Raw genomic sequence first — 23,871 nt, 5'->3', positions numbered from 1 at the left:
TTTCTTGCCTTGTGTGGTGCTTGATGGTTAATCATTACCAAAAAAATAAAAAATAAAAAATAAAAATAGAGTGGATGTCAGAGGCCTTGTGTTGTCATCCCTACTGATGACTATGCCTGGAAATGTTTGAATTGCTTCACTAGAGATTATTCAGACATTTCCAATTACCTCACTGTGACTTTGCTGCAAAGCAGTGTGATGATCTGTGCATGTAATAGGTTGCCTTCCTCAGTGGGTGTACTGCCGTATGGAGCTGAAGTTTGGTCCCAGACCTAGTCGACATGCTGGGTTATATACAGGGATAATAATTTGAGCTGTAGCTAGCCAGTTAATTTTGCTGACACAGCTTTGTTAGTACACAATTGCAGTTGAAAAAGACAGATTGTATTTTCATGGTTCATTTTTGTTTCCGTCTGGGAAAATCTGAACCAATGACTAGACTTTTATGCTACGGTGTAACCTTCTACATCAGTGGAAGGGAGAATATGCTCTTGTAACTATACCAATTTAGATACACAGCTAACTCTTGTAGATACTATATATTTAATAAAAGTTCGTGGGGAGAAGAAAAGATTGATGTAGTTTTGTAAATGGTGCCAGCTCTGTGTCAGTGCATACTTCATTTTTATTCTGTTAAATTCATTAAATTAAAAAAAAAAAAAACAACAAAAAAAACCAAAACCACACCAAAACCAACAATTATGTCTGTTACATAAGCTCAGTTTTAATCTGGGAAAAAAGCTAGATCAGACATATCCATTGTTATATTGGGTATTTGTTGTTTTCCTGTTAAAGGGATATAGCTGTGTTTGGGAACTCCAAGGGCAAATAGACGCTAATTTGTTATAACTTCATATGGCTGGGGAATGCCACCCTACTGGCTGCAGCTATATATGTAGTGGACTCTTATGTCTATGGAGTGTTTTGCCGCTTGCATTTTAGCAGAACTTTGCAGATGTCTGGTTCCTACAGAACAAACAGCCTCTTCATGAAAGCCACCGTAGCTGGCATTAATTGATGCTCTCTGCGGCAGGCTCGGCAGACACCAATAGCTGAATGGCCACAGTGAATGGGGTTTTTTTTCACCTTCCCCTGGGAAAATAATGCTTCTAGATGCTCTAATTATGATTTAATTAAAAAACTTTCGGTCAACTCTCAGGGGGAGGGATGGAGAATGTGGATCTCAGTAAAGAGAGGGGAGCCTGTTGTTTGCAAACTGAATTTCTGAACTGCAGTCAATGTGTGCTTACTCAAATGTGGGACACTGATGGTGCTGCCAGAGGTCTTGTGGGAACAGACGTCATTTTCAAGTTGAATGCCTTCCACTTAATTGTTCATATTCAGTCTCCTAGCCAGTAAAGGGCATAGTTTTCAAACACTCATATTTTGCCCTAAATAATGTTTTGTATTTTTACATGTTTTTTTCTGTATTTCCTTAAGTCCAGTGTATTAACTGCTTATGCATTACCGACTAATTATGTCCAAACAAAAGACAGTACAGAATATTAATTGCAAAATCTTTATTGCTTGTATAGAAAGTGTGGTGCTTTAGTTATATAATATTGCCTCTTCCCTTTTTTAAAACATAAGAAATGAAAGGGAACAGGACTGTTTTTCCTGTTGCTTGTATTGATTTCTTTAAAGAAAAGATGCAAACTTAGATTGCATTGTTTGAAATAAGGCATTTATTGCAAAATTTTGGCAACTCTCATATATGTATGAAGAAAGAAGATAAACCTCGACAAATAATGCCAAATTACAGTAGAAGGGATGAAGCTCATTTCCCTCATGTGTCGAATGCTCAGTAGACAACTGTGCTTCATCAGTGTAATGCTTTCCAATCTGCAGATGTATATCCTCACTTATGGTTCTCAAGAGGTTAATAATAACTTTATGCTCTTACTGGGAGAGTGTGCGTGGTGGAGACTGTTCTCCTTAAATGCTTTCCCTTCCTTTGTTTTTCTGCCTGTCCAAGTGGGAATCCTGTGCAAGGAGGAGTGAAGGAATTCAGACTCTTATCCTACTGAGTTTGGTCTACTGTGTAGTTTTCCTTCAGTCAGGTGCATTGCACCTGTTCATCCCTGAAGTCTTTGGAAGTATTTGCTAAAGACATAAAGACAAAACATTTAATCCACCATGTGCACCCTCTTAGTTTTGAGAGATTGAGAGCTACTAGATTCAACTAGGGAGGAAAGATGCAGTCTTGTCCTCTCTGGACTCACTACTCTTTTGAGTAAAAATGAATTGTTTCTATTTAATTATAGGAGAAAGGAGTTAGCTGTAGATATAAATTATTTTAGGGATTAAACCAGAAGAGAACTACTGGATTAGAAAGTAAAACCCTGTGAAATCTATCTGCTTCAAGAAGCTCCTAATAGCCTATCCTTGAATTTTAGGAGGTGATTAATTTAGTTGTACTACTTCAAGATTATTAGGAAAAAATAATTAGGCAGGTGTGTGGAAAAGAAAAAAAAAAGAAAGCTTAAAACTGTCCTGAAAACACTGTGAAATAATGTAGGAAAAAATACCTCTAGGATCTTATCTTTTAGTGGCTTTTCTCCTGGGGTGAGTCTCTGGAGTGCAGTGCAAAGCAGACAGTGTTTCATGTGATAAAGGGTACTGTGTAGACTTTTGTTTTAATAGGCTTCTGATTCTTTTTTATGTGAGAGTAGCCTTGGCAACATTAGATTTTCTGATGGGTGCAGAGTTGTCATTTCTGAGGTGCCCCCTAGACATCTGCTGAGGAAGCAGACTTCCTAGGCTGGCTGCATGTGACAATTTCAAAATATAGCAGAGTTTAACCCATTGAGACTTTACAAGTATTGATACCGTGCACACAACTTTTAGCCAAGAGAACCTACTCTCCATGCTATTTGGAGAACGTCTTCAGTGCTGTGAAGAGATCTATCTGGTTTATCATCCTGGCCCACTGATTCCTAGGTACATGGTAAGTTATGAACAGTGGTGCTCAGAGCTGTAGTGCTTGGGAAAGCACCAGCAAGGAAAAAACAAAGAAACCTAAGAGGAGGTAGGTCTAAGTGGAAAACAGAATGAGAAAGCTGGGGAGAAGGTGACAGGGTTTCACTGTGGTAGATAACTGGAAAAACAGGTCTTCAGTCTGTAGTTTGGAGACACTCCCAGGTTTTATCTAAATTCTGAACTCTACTGGCCTTTGTTTCAGCCAGAATTACAGAAAACTCAGGATATGTACTTGGCTCCCTTGCAGTACTGAAGTGTCCTGGGGACTTTGACTGTGATTAGTCCTTGAGTCTGAATGGATAATGTTCAAAGGAAATATGGCTGGAACAGGACGCGTTTGTTTATTGGTTTAGTTTGGGGTTTTTTGAAAGTCCTCACTGGGTAAAAGTTGCCGGTAGATTGATTACTCTGTTCAGTGTGAGTGTGGAAAGAGCTGTTTGTTCCCCATCAGCTGGAGATGGAAAGGTGAGGAGGAGATCCCTCAGCTACCTCCTGTTCCACGTCTGACCTGCTTGTGTTGTGAGCAGCAGTGAGAGGGCACCACCCTAGCTCGCAAACTGGGGACAGAGCCAGTGGCAGGCATTGCCTATGACAGTGTCTGTGCTGTGGCCTGGCAGACAGCACTCCAGCCTGAGGTGGAGCAGAGGCTCCAGAGATAATGGCATCCAACATCCTGATTCACCTTCATCTGCTCCCTGGTTTCTCCCAAGCTGTTAAGAACCAGCAATGGGGCAGAGTGAGAAACATTCTGCCCCCAACCTGGCCCCTGCAGCTTGGTAGGAAATGTCTGGCTGCGTCCTCTTAGCCTAAGAGATGCACCAGCAAGTTGTAGTCTGGAGTCAAAATCTGGAGTGATACAGGTTAATGTGAAGCTGCAGGGAATGGCCAGGAGCACATCAAGACCTCTTTTGTGAACCTTCTGTCTGCATTGGGTAGGCATGCCCTCTGGTAAATAGGGTATTTCCTGTCTAATAGTTTCTGCAGGGTTGTCCACTATGCAAGGCAAGGTGCCTACTTCCTTTGGTTAACACCTCCAAACGAATGACACTTTGATCTTAATAGCTGTGATGTATGACACTTTTTTTTTTAAGATAGCACTTGTTAAATATTATAAACACATCACAGTGGCTCCTGATAATTATTAATATTTTTTTTCTAGTTAGGCATTTCTGCCCTTTTTTTGCATGTCCTGAATAATGTAGTATACAGATAATCAAACTTAGCAGTTATTTAGGCCAGCACTGCATATTTTTCCTCTTCTTCTGGTTCTGGCTTCCTAATTACCTTTCTGTTTAGAATGAATAGTATTTGTGTGTCAAGGAATTTAGTTAAATGTCTCAGTATGATGGCGAATGTGCTGTTCACCTCATAACTTGGTCTATGTCCCTTCTCAGAACACAAAACAGAAATTCAAGAAGCAGCGGCATTTAGATGATCCCATTGTCATGTTCCCAATGGATTGTATGATATGAAGACACAAAATCAGTGTTTTGTGTATGATTAGCAGAATTGCACAGTGGGCTAGTTTATGATCCTGAGCATTCTATTTGTCTGCACTCTTCTACCTGCTCACTTTGTATTACAGACTGAACTTATGTGCAGCTATTTTATGAATATTGTACAAATATAGTTAATAGTTAGCTTAGTACTCTTTTTTGTTACTATAGAGATATTTAATTATGTAAGTTAAAGTGAATCAGGTGTTTTATGAAGAATAAGGACAGACAGAATTCTGTAGAAGAAATTCTGATTTCTTATAACTGCTGATTTTTCTCCTGTGTGAGAAGAAGAAAAATTATGGATTGAACTTGCTTACAGTAAAAGTGAGCACAAGTGAAGTTGAATACTCTGCACACATCTAACTAGCAAGTTCAGTTGAGAAGGCATAATGAAGGATCAGTTTATTTGTGTTGTAATACTCTGAAGTGGTGAAAATTGAGAGGCCTTCTACAGTGTAAGAAGTCTTTGTAAAGATACCCTTCCTCAGGTCAGACCATTTGAGATTTGGCAGATATTTTTGCAATACTCTGATTTTTCCTGGTGGCTGTTTTTGCAATGTTGCTGTCTTGCATGCATTTGAATTCTTTAGATAGTCCATGGAGAAGGTGATTATGCATCCAGTTGATTGCACTTTTTTATTTTCGCTGTAGATTTCTTTTTTTAGAAATACAGAGAAAAAACCTGAGGTCTCTTCTTTTGTATAGTTGAGGAATGGTGAAGTTCTGATGGCATGGTGGTAGTTGGTGTTAATAGTAGGGAGAATAGTAGGGAATGTGTTGGGCGCACATTCTTGAGTACCTAGAGGGGACCCATAGCTTACTGCCCATGTTTACTTGACCAATAGCCAAAATTGATGCCTTTGCTTTAGTGTTGCAAAAATTCATGGCAAACCACCAAATGAGGGCTGCCAGCAGCTGCATTTTTCATCTTGGTGTGTTGTGTTCATTATGTTTTGACATTTTTTCAGATGAAAGCTAACCTTACTTAAGTTGACTAAACCTTAAATACAAAAGAGGAAAATCAGAATCCCTACGTTACAACACGTAAAATTTAAATCCTAGTACCCTTTTTTTCCTATTTTGGTGCAGACTAATGTAGAATAACTTGTCACAGAGAGCAAGATATATAGTAAATAGAACATTTGGTGCTCTGTGTGATATTTTAAGTGTAGGATTTTAGATACGTGTCTTTATATAAATATATGTATGTGTTTTATGCATGTAAATATGAAGGTGTATATGTATATGCTTATATATCTATCTATATTCATGTAGCAGATTTGGAGAGTGTATATGCAGACATATAGCCTAGTACAAATATATCAGAAAATACTCCTGGATGATAATAAATGGATATAAGTGTGAAATACTGAAAGCCTTTAAAAGAATGAGATAAAAATTATGGTTGATAGTCACGGTATATTTTACTTGCATTCAAATGGTTTGCAGATTTCTCTCAATTGCAGCACCTTAAAAATTTAACTACTTCAGACTAGGAGATATCTCTCAAAACTGTAAACCTTTGCTTCCTTACTCTTTGGTCTTTCTTAGCTATGTTGGACCAGGGTAGCAGCGATTACCACTGGATGGACTCTGTTGATTCTCCCCATGTAATCCTAAGTCCACAGTATTCAGTGTTCATGTTCTTGCACAGTTTATTTTCTTCCATAAAGCAGTCTGGCATGCACTGGTGCTAACTGCAGGCTGTCTTACTTTGACTTTCTAGGTCTGGAGATGCTTCATCAAATACAATCTTAAAGGCTGTTTTTGACAAGGGAGCTGCTGCAGCATCAGTATCTCTCATCTCTTCATGACAGCTGGATTTTGCATTTGTTCCAGTTAATGTCCCACAGAACTTGTCTGAATTCTGAAGAGCTTGGAAATACTCACTGAACTGCTTTTTAATACAAAAGGCTTCTTTAAAAGCAACAAACAAACAAACAAAAAGCCAAATCAAACCAAGCTAAATTCCATTTAAATGTTTTAATGTTTTTAAGTGCTATGGGCTGTGCTGACTCTCCAGTGTTGCTGTTGACAAAAATTATGAAGGCTTAGCTAGCTTCGTTACAAGTTAAATATAACTGAAATATAACTTAATTTAACTTTCTGTATAAACAAAGACCCACATCTCAAGTCTTGCTAGGGACAGCATGTTCCTGCTGAGGTAGTTTTCAGCTATGCAGTTTTAACACCAGAGAAGTTATAACCACCTTTTCTGTCCCTAGAGCATTATGTGATGGCTGGTCTTGCGTTATTTGTCTCTCTTATGTCTGCGTAGAATCACAGAGTATGCTGAGTTGGAGGGGACCGACAAGGATCATTGAGTCCAACTCTTGGCCCTGCACAGGACCACCCACAAGAGTCAAACCGTGTGCCTGAGAGTATTATCCAAACACTTCTTGAACTCTTCGGGCTTGGTGCTGTGACCATCTCCCTCAGGAGCTCATTCCAGTGCCCAGCTACTCTCTGGGTGAAGAGCGTTTTCCTAATATCCAACCTAAACCTTCCCTAACACAACTTAAAACCATTCCTTCAGCCCTGTCACTAGTCACCACAGAGAAGGGATCAGTGCCTGCCCCTCCTCTTCCTCTCACAAGGAGGTTGTAACTGCAATGAGGTCTCCCCTCAGACTCCTCCAGGCTGAACAGACCAAGTGACCTCATATGGCTTCCCCTCAAGGCCCTTCACCGTCTTTGTTGCCCTTCCACCCTTCTACCTCTTCTGCGCTACCTATCCCTCCTGTAGAGCCTGAAACTGTCTAGCAGGGCTCCAGGACTCCAGTCACAGGTGTCATCCTACTGGGTTTCACTTATGCCTCTGATGTCAGATCTCTGTGACGGGACTGAATCTTTGAGCTCCTCTTGTTTGTTCCTCATGCTGGGTACACCAGTGTAGAAACATTTCAGATGTCGTACTTTGTGGTCAACACCTTGTGAAGCATATTGAGGGATCCCATTAGTGCTTGTTTCTTCAAGTTTTGACACACCATCCCATGGCTCATCACTGGCTGGTGATGTCCTTTTCCCCCTTCCAAGCTAGTTTAAAGTTCTTTTAGTGAGCCTTACTAACTCCTGTGCTAGAACTCTTTTTCCCCTCTGAGAAAAGTGCAGCCCATCAGGTGTCAGTAGACAAGGTGTTGAGTAGATCACCCCACGGTCAAAAAACCCAGGCTTTGCATTCTGGGTATGGCAGTAACTTGATTTATTTGTGCTTGTATTATTAAATAAAACTATTTGTTTGCAGCCTCTCTTAGAATGAGAGAAATGCTTTTTTCATCTTTACCTTCAGCTTGACTGCTATATATTAGACTAATACCAAAATTAAGATGGTGTGTGCTCAGCATAGACTGTTAAAGGTGGTGAACTGTCATAATAGCTTACAGTCCAGATCCATCTTCATTACAAGTGTAAATATTAATAATTGAGAATGTTGAAATGTAATAATTAGAAATTATTAAAGCAGATACTGTATTTCCCATGAAAAGCATGGCAAGTGGTAATACAGCCTGCTTTCCCTACTTTTTTTTGATAAATAAAATCAATTTATTTGCTCATCTATTAACCCTCATTCTGAGAAAGAAACTTCCATTTCAGTGCATATCTCTCACAGTTTTTGTCTTTTCTTAATTACTCTGTCAGGAAACCTGCATTTAATATTTCAGCTCTGGATGAACTACTGTCTGTCCTAGAAGAGCTGTATTTCTGCTTCAACTTTTTATTCTATTTAGTGTTTCCAAGAGCTTGTGGAGTGTAGCTCTCTTTAAATGTCTGTACTAGTAGTTGTGTCTTATGCTTTGCTGATTTCAGTCTAGCAGTTCCCCTCATTTCTGCCCAAAGGTCTTTTGCCTGATATGGGAAGAATTGTGGCTATTTAAGGAGCAAAGTAAGTAATCAAATTTTATGCAGCTGGATTGCATCTTTCAGCAGCTGCTATTCACCCTTTGTTATAAAAGAAGTTCAGCACAAAGCAATATTTATGTAGTGTCTTCTACGTGTTTTATCACGAGTACTTCTCATGGGAAACATTGATTGTCTGTAGTGGCTGGAGAAGCGACTTGGAGCTATGGACCTGATACTGGAGCTGGGGTGAAAGAAGAATTCCTCTGCAGTGAGATATGATGAGAAGACAGGGTAGGGAGGAGAGGCGTGGGTGGGCAAGATTGTCCAGTGATGGAGAGTAGGAGGTAAGGAAGAACCTGTCGAGGGGGAGATTGGGGAAAAAATGAACTGGATTCCAGGATAAGGAGGAGTTCCGTTTGTCTAGGACACTACTGATATGGTATAATGTCAACTAGTTCAGATAGGTAGTCATCCAGGACAAATAGAGTCCAGGGAGGATATTCCTGGGGCAGAGAAGGAAGCAAAGGGCAACAAATATAAATTTTCTGTTCTGTTCAAGTTTTACGTGCACCCCAAAGTTTAGTTATTAAACCTGACTGGATTTTTTTGTTCCTTGTTCTCCCTGCTCTCTTATTCTTCTTAGGAAAAGAAGTTTTTCTTTTTCCTTTTATTTTTTTTTCCCCAGTGTTCTAAACCCTGCATCTTACCTGCTGCCTGGCTTGCTAGTCTCTTCTTTGCATGCAACTTGATCACAACATGAAATCCAAGGGTGCGTTTTGATGGCTAGTACTCTGTGGTTTACCAAGGTTTATGTTTCCCTAAGTTACAATTCCTGTAGAGTGTTCCTGCAATGCTGTAACTTTCCTGCAGACAAAGAGGCTTTATTTCAGGGCTGCCTCTTATCAGTTGCTTTATCTTGTCAGATTTGAATGGGAGAAGAATAGTTTTATGAAGATAATAGAAGAGGAAAGTTACTTGATGTGATCAGAGATCTAGAAAAAAACAGTTTTGCCTGCAGAATGGTTTTGACTTCTGAGATTCTTTTGTATACGGAAGATTTCTGTTTTAAGGCTAAATACAGTTCAGTAAGTAATACTTTGATACTTCCTTAGAGCCACCCTGCTTCCCATTTGTGTTGTTCTGGCAGCTTAGATCATCTTTCAGGTTCCCTGAATTTTATTTTTTTTCATCCACAAAATGCCTCTTCTATAATAGTATTTTTGGGAAGGAATTGTGTTTCACAGATTACACAGAATGGATAACATTATTTCAAAATCTTTGTGAAACACAATTGAAAAACAAAGCCTCCAGTGAGAGCTCTAGGATGAATTTGTCCTCTAATGCAAGGAGTTGTGTCTTACCTTACTGGTAAGACAAATAGAGTAGACTACTTATCTTTTATTTTTTATTTCTCAGTAGAACATTTTATTTGAGCATGGCAAGATAAATTCTCCATATAGCTGCAGCCACATCTGAGCAAATAGCAAAGATTTTTTTCCTATATGGCAGTTGGGGGGAAGATTTCTCATTATTTGAGAGTTTTAAGTTTAAGGTAATACCATCGTGCTCCCCAGAAATAGTTCTTAAAAATCCACACCTTCCAAAAATTAAAGATAAGTTGAATAGGATGTCTTTGATAATGATTTGTGCAATAATGTATTGCACCTTCACCTGAAGAATGTAAACTTTGAATATTAGTGTAAAAGTGAATACAAGAAATTATTTACATAAGAAATTCTGGCAAAAGTGATGAAAGTCTCAATTTCTACAAGGAAGGGCAAATGATAAGTAAGGGCAAGGAATCATCCCTGTAGCCAAGTCTGTGAAGGATATCTAAAATTTGTGTGCTTAAAATATGTTTCATTCTTCTGACAGGAGATGTGGTGGTTCTTTAAAACCCAAACTTTAGCCGTGCAAAACTGCTTTAAAGTCACCTAATGGGGTCTCTTAACCACAGCTTGCACCACAGATGTAGTGATACCATCACATCATCTAAATGTAAATATTGGAATAATTTTGTGCATTGTTTTCTTATGTGGGTCTACAGTAATGATACACTCATGGGTTAAATAATTAATTAATTGAATAAAATAATTAACTAATATGGCAAGACTTTGTGCAATGTGCAAATGAACTTTACATTAACCCTTTAAAGAGTTGGGAATGGCACTCTTGCTGCTTCACAAAACATTTTCCAAAGGGAGAGTGATCTTAAAGTTTGACTTAAAAAAGTATTGTAGATGTCTTCTATATTGCTTTCATACTCAACTTTTTATCTTTTTCTTTATATTTCTTGTTTTCAGTATTACCTTGGATTACTTTAGCATCTGTTTTTCTTAACTGTTTTTGCTATTAAATTCTGTCCATTCTTTTGCACTTTATTCAACTTATACCACATAAAAACTAATCAGTCTTGCTTTCTGGCTCTTACATAGAGATCATAGTGTTACAAAATTCATCTTTTGAGACATCTACAGTTGTGATCTGAATCTACTTCCGTTGGAACCTGCTCTGATAATGAAATGGTTTTAGTAGTTTGGGGTTTTTTTTAAACCTTTACAGAAAAATTTTGATTGCAGTGCTGTAAACATTAGCATATGCATTTCAGTTTATACAAAGCTAAGGTCTCTGACTTCAGGATAATATTTTCCTTCTGCATGAATGATGGAGTATTGGGGATTTATGTTTGTGAGAATATTCTTTATGATAGAGAAAGGGAAAAAGAAAAACACATCTGCCAACAAACATATAAAAACTGTACGATGTATTTAAGAAAAGTGTCTCCTTTCCCAAGTTTAATAGATGTGTTAATTTACTGTTTATCTCATGTAATGATCTTGTGATATGGGAAATTAGTGGCTTTATAGATGAAAAGTGTATGAGTGAAAAAATGCATTCATCTTCCTAGGCATCATCTGTTCCATTGACAAAAGTCACAGATGTGAAACTTATCTCAGTAATTAGATTTATAATTATCATTCTCAGATTGATAAATCTTGCTCTCTCTGGCATGTGATTTCAAGCTACAGTTCATGGAACAGAAATAGCTTTAGTTGTTGGTGATTGTAAGCTTGAGACCATGTTTCATATTGTTTATTTTTATATTCTATAAAAAGTGTATGGCAGAGAAATAAACTGTAGTCAGAGAAGAACATTTTGCTAATGACTCTACAGGGGAATGCTGATCTTTGCATAGAACAGCAAATGTGCAGGCCTGAAAAGTATAAATGGTATATTTTCTTTGGAAACTGCTGCATTTGCCATTATGCAGTATGATTGTAGACTTCCTGGACATGCTTACAAAATCAACAGTAGCTCTGGTTTTTTAATAGGAAACTGGGAAGTCAAGGAACACCGTAGCAGAATCTCAAAACACCCATGTGTGATATGTCCTATATTTTTGATGCTAATGTCTTCTTTCCTTTCTTTTTGTCCACAGCTGCAGAACAAGTAACAGGAAGAGTTTGATGGGCAGTAGTCAGTCTCCAGCTCTGCCTCGGCCTCATTCACCACTCTCAGCTCATACAGGTGATTTCATAAGTATCCTACTACTGCTGTTATAAAATTCTTAGAATGTCTGTATAAGTAAAGGAAAACAGACTCTACTCTTCTTTCCCCTGCTTGTAATAGCAAAAAGTTGCACATCTTTCCATCCAAACTTCTGTTTTATATTTAGATCCATAAATCCTATGTTACAGTCAGAAGCAGTCCAAAAATATATAACATGGATCACATAACTATTTTTATTTCCCCACCTTGCATTCTGATACTTTTTATCTTCCCCCCATTACTCCATTTCTTGTAGCTTGCACCGCATGTTGAAGATAGTATTGGTGAGCTGCATGTTAATTCTATTCCTGTTGCTTTTGCTCCCTAGAATTTATAGTGTGAGGCATTTTGCTGGTATTTTCTGTGCTTCACTTTGCATGGCAATAAATCGATGATCATTTTCTTCTAAAGCACCTAAATCACTTAAAGATTGAATGAATGTCCATAAATAAATACTTTATTGATAATGATTGTCTTAATTTAAAAGAAGGAACAGTTTTAGCATGTCAAAACTCATTTCCTTAAATGTTTATTATCTCCTTATATTTTTGGGGCATTGGCTGTAACTACATGCCAAAATGAAAGCACTGCACCAGTCCTTGTGTAGTCAATGACACTGAATACTTTGGAAAACTGCTCTCAGGTGGATACTAAATGAGGAGATGCAGAGTTTCACATGAATTTTGGAAGAGGGTGTTGAGCTTATTAAGGCATCTCCAGTTTTCTTGTTGAAGCAACATTGTTAGAGAAAATATAGTGGTGATTTTCACTCTGAGCAGCAGCTGTCACAACTAGTAATCCAGGCAACATGAAGATTTATGAAGAGTTCAAGGCAGCATTTTAAGAGCATTTAAAACAGATAAAGAAAAACAAGATGCATACTCTTTTAAAACTGAAAAATTAGATGTTGGAATATTTGGGATCCCTGTTTGGGTCTCCCAAGTGCAGAAATTGCCATTTGGAAGAGAAGATCTATGGTTACTGGAGAAGGTGTCTTTAGTTGTGCTGTGCTAACTTGATGAAAGCAATAACAATGCTTACTCGGAGAACTGGCATGTCTGATGCTATGAGTCACTATACCACCTGTTTGGAAACTGCTACCTTGGACCTAATAGGCTTCAGAAGTATGCTCTGAGCAGCACATGTTACGTGGGATCTGGATATAGATTGTGTATTTGATAAATATTGAAGAGCTCCTATCTGGCAGTGGACTTGGGCTCTCAGTTTTGAATTGATTTCTCAGACAGTAAGAGGGGAATAATGTTGCTGATGGCACAGCTGTTGTAAAGTGGCTCTGAAGGTGGAAAACCAATACTATAAGTAAAGGGACGTGTTAAGTGTAAGCAGTTCTTTTCCATAAACTCAGCAGTATGTACTGTGTATTCAAAAATGTATTACGAATATTTGGCAACTTCGCCAGTTACACAGGATACAGTACGTTCCCTTAGTTGGATACATTCTTCCAAATAATATGTGCCAAACACTTTACCAGCACTAGGAAATCTCATATATGTGATGAAAATTTGCATGTTTATGGCTGTCTCTGATATTAGCTTGCCTTCATGAATAGCTAATTACAGTAAATATTGGCACAATCATTGGCTCCTTGCTCAGCTGGCTGATTTGTTTAGACAAGTATGTACATCAAATCCCTGTGAATGTCATCCTAGTCTGCAAAAATAAAGATACAAATTTCATAAGTTAAAAATTTTCCTCTAAGTATGTAGTAGGAGTTCAGTGTTTCAGGTGTTCAAAATATGTAAATCTGTGGTAATGTCAGACTTGAGAGGCTGTGGATTTTTAGTGATGCTGTATTTTTATGTTGTTAGAGCTGCCAAGCGTTAACTTATACTGGCTTCTGCACACTCAACTTGCCTCCCTGCTCTCTGTGGTGGCCTGTACTGGAGTCCTGTGGCCTTGCAAAGTGTAGTAGAGGGATGTGATGAGAGACCGTGTGTGCTGTACAGCTTACTGGGTTTATTCCTCTTGCCAGTCCTTGTCTGAGAGAGATTACTCCAAGTCAGAGAGGCATCCTTGACTCCACAGAGAGAATCTGGTATATCTCCTGTCCATCTATAGATGATTTTAGGATGGGTTTTTTTATTGCATCTGGAAAGTAGGTGGAAATGGAACTAGAAAAGTTCTGTAAATTGAAGGTTTTACCTTATATCCTGTGCCAGACCATATGCCAAGAGTATGTACTACAAGCTCTGAGTCTCAGAGGGACTGGAGGTGATCCTCTGACACCTTCACATATTTGTTATGGATGCTTGCTTTTGCAGGAGGAAACAATAGAAGAGGGAGAGGCAAACAAAAGTTTCCAGTCCCAGAGAAGAAAGTAGCAAGCTGAACATGCAGCAAAGTATTAGTGCTTGCCTTTGCTGAAAACAGGTTTATTCATTAGACTTTCGTTGGCTGAAGCGCAGTAATAACGTGCATTTTTGGTAAATATGTCCTAGTGAGATTATGCAGAATATGGAGGACACTGGAGAGGACCTGCTGTTCTTTTGTGTTGTCAGAGTTCAGTTTTGTGCAAGGAATCTGCCCAGGTGAGTTCAGGCTCAGGATCTGGGTGCATGGATGCTCACAGCTAATCTAACTTTGTGAGACCATTACACAATTGCTTGTCACTGGGTGTGAAAGGAAAAGACTGATTCTTGGATCTGCCTTTTAGGGGACTCAGTCTAACTGGTGAGAACACTGGGAACTTAAACCACTGGGGACTCTTGCAGTGCCACCTGTCCGAGAAACATTTAGCTTCTGCACATCGCACCTTTTGGTGGGTCATGCTTTCCTCGCTCAGTTATGTGCACCAGTCCTTCTCAGTGTGGGAGAAAGGTTGCAACAAACCCAGACTGTCAGTTTTCCTAGATACTTAGTTCATGTTTCACCTTCTCAGCATTTTTATGATGCATTGAGAGTAATTCTCTATCCTCTCTTTATTTTTGTTTTGTCTGTTTTTTATTACTTCGCTTCCCACTTCAGAAAAATCCTAGCGTGCTGCTGTGAGTTAAATCAAAAGCACTGGTAAAGATATGTGGCCTCTGAGAGTTCCACTTTACAATGCTCTAGTCCCCTCGTCTAATCTTCTCTGTTTCTTGGGGATCTCAAGCGTTCTGCTTAAAACACAGAATGTTCTTCTGCATCTAGAGCAAGGAGAGGTAGTGCATTACAGGTCCTTTTTAGTAGGAAGAAGAGCTATTTTGGGCATAGAGGCAGAATATTATCTGTCAGCCAGCTGGGTCCTGGCTCAAGTAGAAGTCTGTCTTGCAGTTCTCATTCAGATGTGATTAGAAACGTGTTTGGGACTTTTATATGCTTGGACATAGTGATACATATATACAGCATTTTAGGCCAGAAGTTATGATGTCTGGCTGTTTCTGTTCGTATGCTGCAAAGTTACGTTATACTGTTTTTTCACGTCTTGGAAATTTAACTGAGTTTGGGCTTGAAACGTCAGACTGGCATGAGTTTACCTTGCCATGGCTTATGTTCTGATATAGTTCTGAGAGCAATCACGTTTGCTTCAAGGTGAGAAATTAAAAGGAAGAGGCTACTTTAAAGGTCTGGGCATACTTTGAAGTGACTTTGCTTTGGTTTTGGAAAGAAAGTATCCAGAGGTTCCTTGTTGGACACATTACTGATTCCGTGAAACAGGAAAATGAAAGATATCGTCTGCTGTGGTTTGAGTAATTCAGACAGAAAGATGGATAGATTACGCATGACCCTTATTGTTCATGTCTTCTAAAAACCATTTTGGCTTCTGGTTTCACACCATCAATGCTTTTTCTGACAGATGTGTTTTTCTTGGGATACTGGATCCCACTACTGTACTTTCTACTCTGAGGGAACTCCATCCATCTCTGGGGAGAGCCTGCTGTTGTCCTTCCTGAAAATAGTTCCATTAGTTGTTCTTATTTAAGTGGACTGAGTTCTTAATATTTGTACTGTCTTAGTTGCCAGCCGGGGTTAAATCACAGCAAAGGGATGAGGACCTGCAGTAAGAACTCAGTACCACAGAGCTGCTCATCCACTTGTACCATCCCCCTTCGGTAGGTAGGAGAATTAGAAAAAAAAATGAAAAGTAAAACTCATGGGTTAATATAAGAACAATTTAATAATTGACACAAAGTAAATTAAAATTAATATGCTACTAATGATAACAAAAATAATCATTCTAATGAAGAGGGGAATAAAATCCAAGAGAAACAAGTGATGCACAATACAATCACTCACCACCTGCTGACCAATGCCCAGCCTGGCCCAGAAGTGATCAGTCCCTCCTGGACAACTCTCACCGTTTATATACTGGCCATGATGTTCTGTGGTACGGAATATCCCTTTGGCCTCTTTGAATCAGCTCTTCTGGCTGTTCCAGCTTCTTGTCTACCTGCATGCTGGCAGAGCACGGGAAACTTGATTCAGAGTTAGTACTGATTAGCAACAACCAGAACATCTGTGTGCTACCAACATTATTCTCATCCTGAATCTAAAACATAGTACTTTACCAACCACTAAGAATCTTTAGTGTTATACTGGGCACTTCGTGTATAGTCCTAATGAAATTGTTGACATTGCTTGGGATTTCATTGCCTCAGAGGCATCTGAAGTCAGTATTTTCATCCCTTGTGAGGACACTCTTGGATCTACAAGCAACCTCTTCCCTTCTCCATTAATTCCTTGTAGTCCTGTTTTTCTCTCAAGTATGGCCTGAACTGGAGGCACCAGCTATTTTGTAGTTAAGATAGACAGTCTTTGAAGAGGACCAGTGGCCCAAGTTCAGGATGACAGTAATTGCCCCTTATGAGGAAGTCATATAGAGATCTCTGGCAAATTTCTACCCGTCCCCAGTTTTCATTGTTTGTTCTGGAGGTAACAGAGGATTGCTCCTATAAAGGGGTCTGTTGTTAATCTTTTCAGAGTGTTTCCAAATCAGCCTGCATCTGTACATTATGTAGAGTTTTTTAACTGTCATCCTTACCGTCTCAGTCACGCTCAGATTCACGTGTTAGGATGGGAGAGATGGTGAGACGGCACCACATGGATGAAGGGCACAAATAGTACAGGAGTAGCATCTGTCAGAGAAGGGCAGATTCGTTTGTAAGCGTAGTGACCATAAGAGCTCATGGGCTACAGTAAAGAGTTCTTAGATCAATAAGTAGTCCAAGTCTTGGGAGCACATGGAGAGTTATAAGGTCTGAGACCGAGGTTAAAAAGCAGATAAGAAAAAGGCAATGTGTACAGCAAATATTATATATCTGTTATGTACATTAATTACTAATACGATACATATAATGCCACTTTCCTCTGTGGAGGATCTGTGGAGATAATTTGTGTCTGGAAAGTCAGACTTTTAGTTTGCAGTCGAAGAGTCTTGCTATGCCTTATGCATACGTGTAAAGATCACAAAAGATTTCAAGAAAAGTATCAGCTTTCACTATGTAGTCTTTTTCTTATGAAAATAGAAAACAAATCTGTGTCAGGTAATTTCTTTGGGTTCAAATCTTCATCATTATTAGCAACTGTCTTAGGTTAGTTGTTTGGCCATCCTTTGCCTTTAGTATCTGGGCTGGAAGCTGTTGAACCTGCTTAAGATCATTTTAATTTTAACATGAACTGTTGGATACATTCAGAATTGTGGGAAGTGCAGCATTACCTTGGACAGTATCTGGTGTCCAGGTCATTAATGGGCTTTTCTATCTCACTGTGCCTGATGCCGTGAAGGCAGGTCATCTGGTCCACCCAGCCTGCAAAGGGAATGATTATAATCTCAGCAAGTCAGAACATTCACCCACCCCACCTCAGGAGTCACAGGAGCTTGTTCCTGTGGTGATAGTAACCTCTAATGATTAATAGTCACATGTGGTGGTTTTTAATTGTATCTGCTGAAGAAGTAAGATTTAGCTGTTAGGAGCAATGCTGTAAATTATACTTGTCCGTATTGTAGTAAATGTTTTATGTGGTGCCACTGAGAAGACAGGCAGTAGGACAAGAATTGCAAGATAAGTAGGAAGTTGTTTAAGGGTGTAAAGACAGGGCTTGTGCTAAAATGGGAGATACTATAAAGTAGGAGTGGAGGTTATCAGTAGAGTCCTCGGCTGTTCTTTTTGTGGCCAAACCTTTTTAATCTTCTCATAAGTGACTTTGGCAAAAAATTAGTGTAGCTGATGTAAATTTGGAAGACATCCAGTATGAAATAGCATTGGGGGACTGTGTTGAAGCGAGTGAATGATCTCAAGGACTGGAATAAAAAAGTATGAAATTACATTGCAGTATGCAGCACTTTGTGCTGGAGGACCTGTAACAGATTCTGCCTATGGTAAGTTGTGGACTCATCTGTTATAAGGAATTTAGGTAAGGATTTGACAAATTTTCTGGATCAGATGATGTTTGCAAAGAACAGTCTATTGTAGCTGTGGAAATCAAATCTCAGAATATGTATAAAGGCAGTAATTTTCAATTTAATTTGGGAAGATTTTATGCCACTGTACAATGTCCTGGTTAGATTTCATCTGGAATACTCCCTGTATTTATGGTTATACATGTTCAAATGGGATGATGTGGGGAGAAAACCTGGTGAGATAGAATGTGGAAACTTCTCTGTATAAGACTGAAAGACTTATTTGCTAGCCTTAGCAACAGGAAGACTGGAAAGGTGGTATGGTCATTGAAAGCATTCAGAGTTGCCTTCCCCCCCCCTTCATAGAATGTGAAGAGAAATACATGCTGCCCATATTTACCAGAACACGAGCGGTCTTAAAGAACCATCCACCAAGTATGGCAGGGACAAGCCTGACCTTTCCTATGGGATTCAATAAATTTATAAATGGGATTACACGATGCAATTTAAGCAGTGGTCAGAACATACAAAGCTTTCTCGCAAACCTTTTTTGCTGTAACTGACGAAAACTAATTGTTGGTTTCAAGCATAAATCCAGATTTTGAAATAGCTTGAGCTCCTCATGTGGATGGATCTCAGTGTAAAGCCCCTGCAGAAGGATTAAAAAATATTCTGTTCCCAGCTGTGCATTCTGCTGGCTGTCACTGTTTATTATGGTATGAAAGTCAGAACCATTACTGCTGGTGGTTGATGTCTTGTTGTATATTGTTCAGTTCATACTGTGGGTTCATCATCAATTAAACTGACACAGAGGAACATAACATTGTTATCTTGTATTATTGTGGTGCATTTTAGAAGACCATCAAATCATGACATCAAAACTTAAAGCTGGTTTTGACCCATCAGGAATTTGGGATAACAATTATTGTTAATCTGGTATTCCCTCAGTACTAACAGAAAGTCATTGCATCTGAAATTCTTTATTTTGTAAGCAGCTATTAAAAATACATTAATAATATACAGTGATTGTAATATATATGCCTTTTTAAAAGATTTAAAACATTGCCCCTCTGGCAAAGACACAGGACTTCTTGAAGATACTTGCAAAACAATCACAGTTTAAGTAGTCTTGATATAGTTTTCTTAACAGGTGCTTGCAAAATAGCTACCTTGTGTGTTTTCATGAAACAGTATTGTTTTGATAGGTTGATTACCTTTTGATTGTGTCTCCAGAGGATGCTGGTGTTAATTACCTAATGCCTAACTACCAGTCCAGTTTACTTTACCAGATCAGACAGTAATCTTAGTAGCATAAAGATACCCTAGGACTATAACATACAACAGCAAGGAGATCCCAGAGAACAGCGGGATTTGTCTAATAAGCAAATGCTGCGCATATGGGTGGAGAATTAACTGGCACTGGCTTTTATTTGAAAGTCTCCCTGCTGTTGACTTGCAGATGGGTGAATGAATGCTGTGATTGATGAAGGTCACCTGTAGGACTCTGGTTCTAACCCATCTTGCTCTTCTGGAACACCACACCTTAAACCTGTAATAGCACTAGCTATTTCTCCAGTCATTAGGGATTTGTCACAGAAGAGAAGGACAACTCCAAACCCGGGCAGATGGAGCTCGATCAGCCCCGTAAGGCCATCCATCTAAGAGAAGGTCACTCTAATTAAACCTACGTCCTGAGGACCTCGCTGTCACCATCCAAGCTCACTCGGCCCTGGCAGATGAACCTTAGGATTAAAGGGTGGCAGAATTACCTGCCGACAGGTCATTCTGACCGAATTATCTCCCTACGCCTTCCACTACACAACAAGAAGCGCGTTGTCCACTTTAGTATATGTGCCCCAACTCTCCAAGCTGACCCTGCTGAAAAAGATAAATTTTACACTGACCTGCGCCGCCTTACCCAGAAGGTTCCTGCAGATGATAAGATCATTATCCTTGGTGATTTCAATGCCAGAGTAGGAAAGAATTTTGAAGCCTGGAAAGGAATATTAGGCAAGCGTGGTGTTGGAATCTGCAACGATAATGGTTGACTTCTGCTAGAATTCTGTGCGGAGCAGCAGCTCACCATTCCTAACACTATCTTTCAGCAGAAAAATAGTCTGAAGACAATCTGGATGCACCCCAGATCTAAGCACTGGCACCTCATCGATTATGTCTTGGTGCGACGGAGAGATGTCCGCGATGTCCACCATACCCGCGTGATGCCCAGCGCAGAATGCCAAACAGACCATCGGCTTGTGCGCTCTAAAGTTAACCTCATTCTTAAATTCAAACCTAAAAGGGGCAACAATCCAAGTTAACAATCTCCGATCAGCCACAGTGAGAAACAAATTCCAGGCTAATCTTCAAACTAGGCTTGATAACCATTCCACAGATTCTACAGATAGCTCTCCTGTAACACTCTGGTACCATATTAAAAACAGCATCCAGCAGTCTGCTGAAGAAACCTTAGGGTTCTCCCTCAAGAAGAATAAGGACTGGTTCGATGAAAACAATCAAGAGATCCAGGAACTGTTGAGGAAGAAGAGAGACACCTACCAAGCACACCTTGCACTGCCATCCTGTCACATAAGAAAAACAGCTTTTTGTATCACATGCAGCAAGCTCCAACAGAAACTCCGTGACATCCAGAACAAGTGGTGGATCAGTCTAGCTGAAAAAAACACAATTATGCACAGACATGGGTGATCACAGGGAGTTCTATGAAGCCCTGAAAACAGCATATGGGCCTACATACCAAGCTCAAAGTCCTCTACTCAGTGCTGATGGTCAAACACTTCTGACAGATAAAACCTCCATTCTGAATCGATGGTCTGAACACTTTCAGACCCTTTTCAGTACCAACCATGTAGTCCAAGACACAGTCATTCAGTCCATCACACAACAACCAGTAAAGTATGGATTGGATTCTGCCCCCACTTTAGGAGAGACCCTCAAGACCATACAGCAGGTGAAAATCGGCAAGGCAGCTGGGATTGATGGAATTCCACCCAAAGTCTGGAAACATGGGGGCCTTGCACCCCATGCTAAATTTCACGAGTTCTTACTATGCTGTTGGGATCTAGGCAAACTACCATCAGACCTTCAAGATGCAGTCATCATCACCCTATATAAGAAGAAAGGTACTAAATCAGACTGTTCAAATTACGGTGGTATTACTCTACTCTCCATTGCTGGCAAAATCCTGGCAAGAATACTCTTGAACAGACTAATACCCACTATAGCAGAAGGAATTCTACCTGAAAGCCAATGTGGTTTCAGAGCCAACAGGAGTACCACAGACATGGTGTTTGTTCTCAGACAACTGCAAGAGAAGTGTTGGGAACAGAACAAAGGTCTCTATGTAACCTTTGTCGACCTCACCAAGGCTTTTGATACTGTGAGCAGGAAAGGTCTGTGGCAGATTTTGGAATGTTTAGGTTGTTCCCCTAAGTTCCTCAAAATGATCATCTCACTCCATGAGGATCAGCACGGCCAAGTCAGATATGGCAATGCACTTTCTGAGCCCTTTCTAATAACCAGTGGTGTGAAACAAGGCTGCGTTCTTGCACCAACTCCATTCACAATCTTTTTCAAGCATGATGCTCCAAAGGGTCACAACAGACCTCGATGATCAGGATGGTATCTACATTTGATATTGTACTGATGGAAGCCTTTCAACCTAAGGTGACTGAAGGCCCACACCAAGACCTTAAACCATCTTGTCCGGGAACTGCTTTATGCTGATGATGCCGCCCTTGTGGCCCACATAGAAGCAGCTCTGCAGCGTTTAACACCCTGCTTTGCAGACACTGCTGAGCTCTTTGGGCTGGAAGTCAGCTGAAAGAAGACAGAAGTTCTCTATCAACCCGCACCTCAGGAAGTCTTCCATCATCCCCATATCACCATTGGCCAATCAGAGCTCAAATCAGTCCAGCAGTTTAATTACCTAGGTAGCCTCATCTCCTCGGATGGTAAGATTGACAAGGAGATAGACAACAGGTTAGCAAAGGCATATAGTGCCTTCAGAAAGCTTCATAAAAGAGTTTGGCGAAATAAACACTTGAAGAAAAGTACAAAGATCAGCGTTTACAGAGCCATAGTGCTGTCTACTCTCTTGTATGGATCTGAATCACGGGTCATCTACCGCCACCACCTGCATCTCCTAGAACACTTCCATCAATGCTGCCTCCGAACAATCTTAAACATCCACTGGTCAGATTATGTGACCAATACATCTGTTCTAGAACAAGCAGCAATCACAAGTATTGAGGCCATGTTGCTGAGAACACAGCTGCTCTGGGCAGGACACGTCTCAAGGATGAAAGACCACCGCCTCCCTAAGATCATGTTCTATGGTGAACTTGCCACTGGCTGCCGCAAGAGAGGAGCCCCGAAGAGGAGATACAAGGACTCCCTGAAGCAACATCTCAGCCTGGGCCATATTGATCATCATAATTGGTCTACTCTGGCCTCCAATCGGGAGGTCTGGAGACACAACATCTATAGTGCTGCTGCTTCCTTTGAGAAAGCACGCAGGATCACCCTTGAGGAGAAAAGACAATGCAGAAAGAACCATGGCCTTCAGAATTTACCACCTAAGGAGTCTTTTGCAATTGGACATGCCTGTCTCGTATTGGCCTTTTTAGCCACCAACGCGCTTGTGACAAACGTGGGTAGAGACCTTTCCCAAATCCTTGTTTGTGAAACCCAGCCATGATGAGGGATTTGTATTTAATCCTTTGTTTCCAGCCTTGTCTGAGTTCTTAAGACTTCTAGATAAACCTACAGGATTTAGTATCCAGGTATTATGTATATGACATCACCAGTTTTGTTATTTTAAAAGCTGGTTTGCTATTGAGAGTAGTGCTTGCACGTTCATTTTCCTAATAACAGGATCTGATGCTCTTCCTGAGTAAGACTTTGACTTCTTCAGTTTTTGTCTGTAAGGAAGTGGTCTTTGTTGATTCTAGCAACATAGCTGGCAGCATTGTGTCTCCACAAATCCAAATCCACTGCAATGACTACAAAATTACTGCATTATTTAACGATATGTTTTGCTTTTATGTGAAGATTTTGCACATATTCTAACTGATGGACAGTTAGGCATGTCCTTGATGTGTGATAAATACATATCCATATTCATATGTAACTTTAAAATAGCTACCAAAGGAAAGGAATTGGTTGACAAATGCTGATTCGTAAAACTTTTTCCTGTCAAAAGCTGGTTCTATCTCACTGTGTTAAGCCTAATTCTGTGCTTTTCTGCTGGAGTTCAAGGTAGCGTCTTTGTCTTTTTTGCTTCTTGTCTAAGTCCACAATACACTCCAAAATGCAAGTAATTTTTTTCTAGTGCAGTAGCTAAAGCTATGTTATATCTGCACAGTGTTACAATTCTCTTTATTTAACTTATCTTTTGTAAATAAGCTTCTGGTAGCAGCAAAAAAAATCCGGTTAGCTGTTACATTAAATGAACTGTTGCTCTTAGTAATTTGGTGTTCATGCAGTTCAAGAATACATTGTGTTGGTCCCCCTGTGGCTTCAGATTCCCTCTGCTCCAACCCCCTTTAGGGAATGAAAATTCTTGCCACCTTGAAATTATTGAGGCCTTCAGAATATCTGAAGGGTAACAAAGAAGCTGGGGTCTTGAGGAGAAGGAGAGGATGTA

General features: G+C 39.7%; 1 protein-coding gene across 4 annotated transcripts in view; it reads left to right on the top strand.

Moving 5' to 3' along the window:
• The window catches only part of MAST4 (microtubule associated serine/threonine kinase family member 4), a 292,441-nt gene that overhangs the window by 205,428 nt on the left and 63,142 nt on the right, over window positions 1–23,871 (top strand). For all 4 annotated transcript variants that reach the window (XM_051788337.1, XM_051788338.1, XM_051788340.1 and 1 more), the window contains one exon: window positions 11,757–11,845. In XM_051788337.1, coding sequence (XP_051644297.1) covers window positions 11,757–11,845 — 89 coding nt within the window. The remainder of the gene's footprint in view (window positions 1–11,756; window positions 11,846–23,871) is intronic.

The sequence above is a fragment of the Manacus candei genome, unplaced genomic scaffold (genome assembly GCF_025592945.1).
Source record: "Manacus candei isolate 608988 ecotype Guabito, Panama unplaced genomic scaffold, ASM2559294v1 h1tg000024l, whole genome shotgun sequence".
NCBI lineage: Eukaryota > Metazoa > Chordata > Aves > Passeriformes > Pipridae > Manacus > Manacus candei.
Note: the sequence above shows the minus strand (reverse complement) of the source record. Positions and strands in the feature narration are given on the sequence as shown.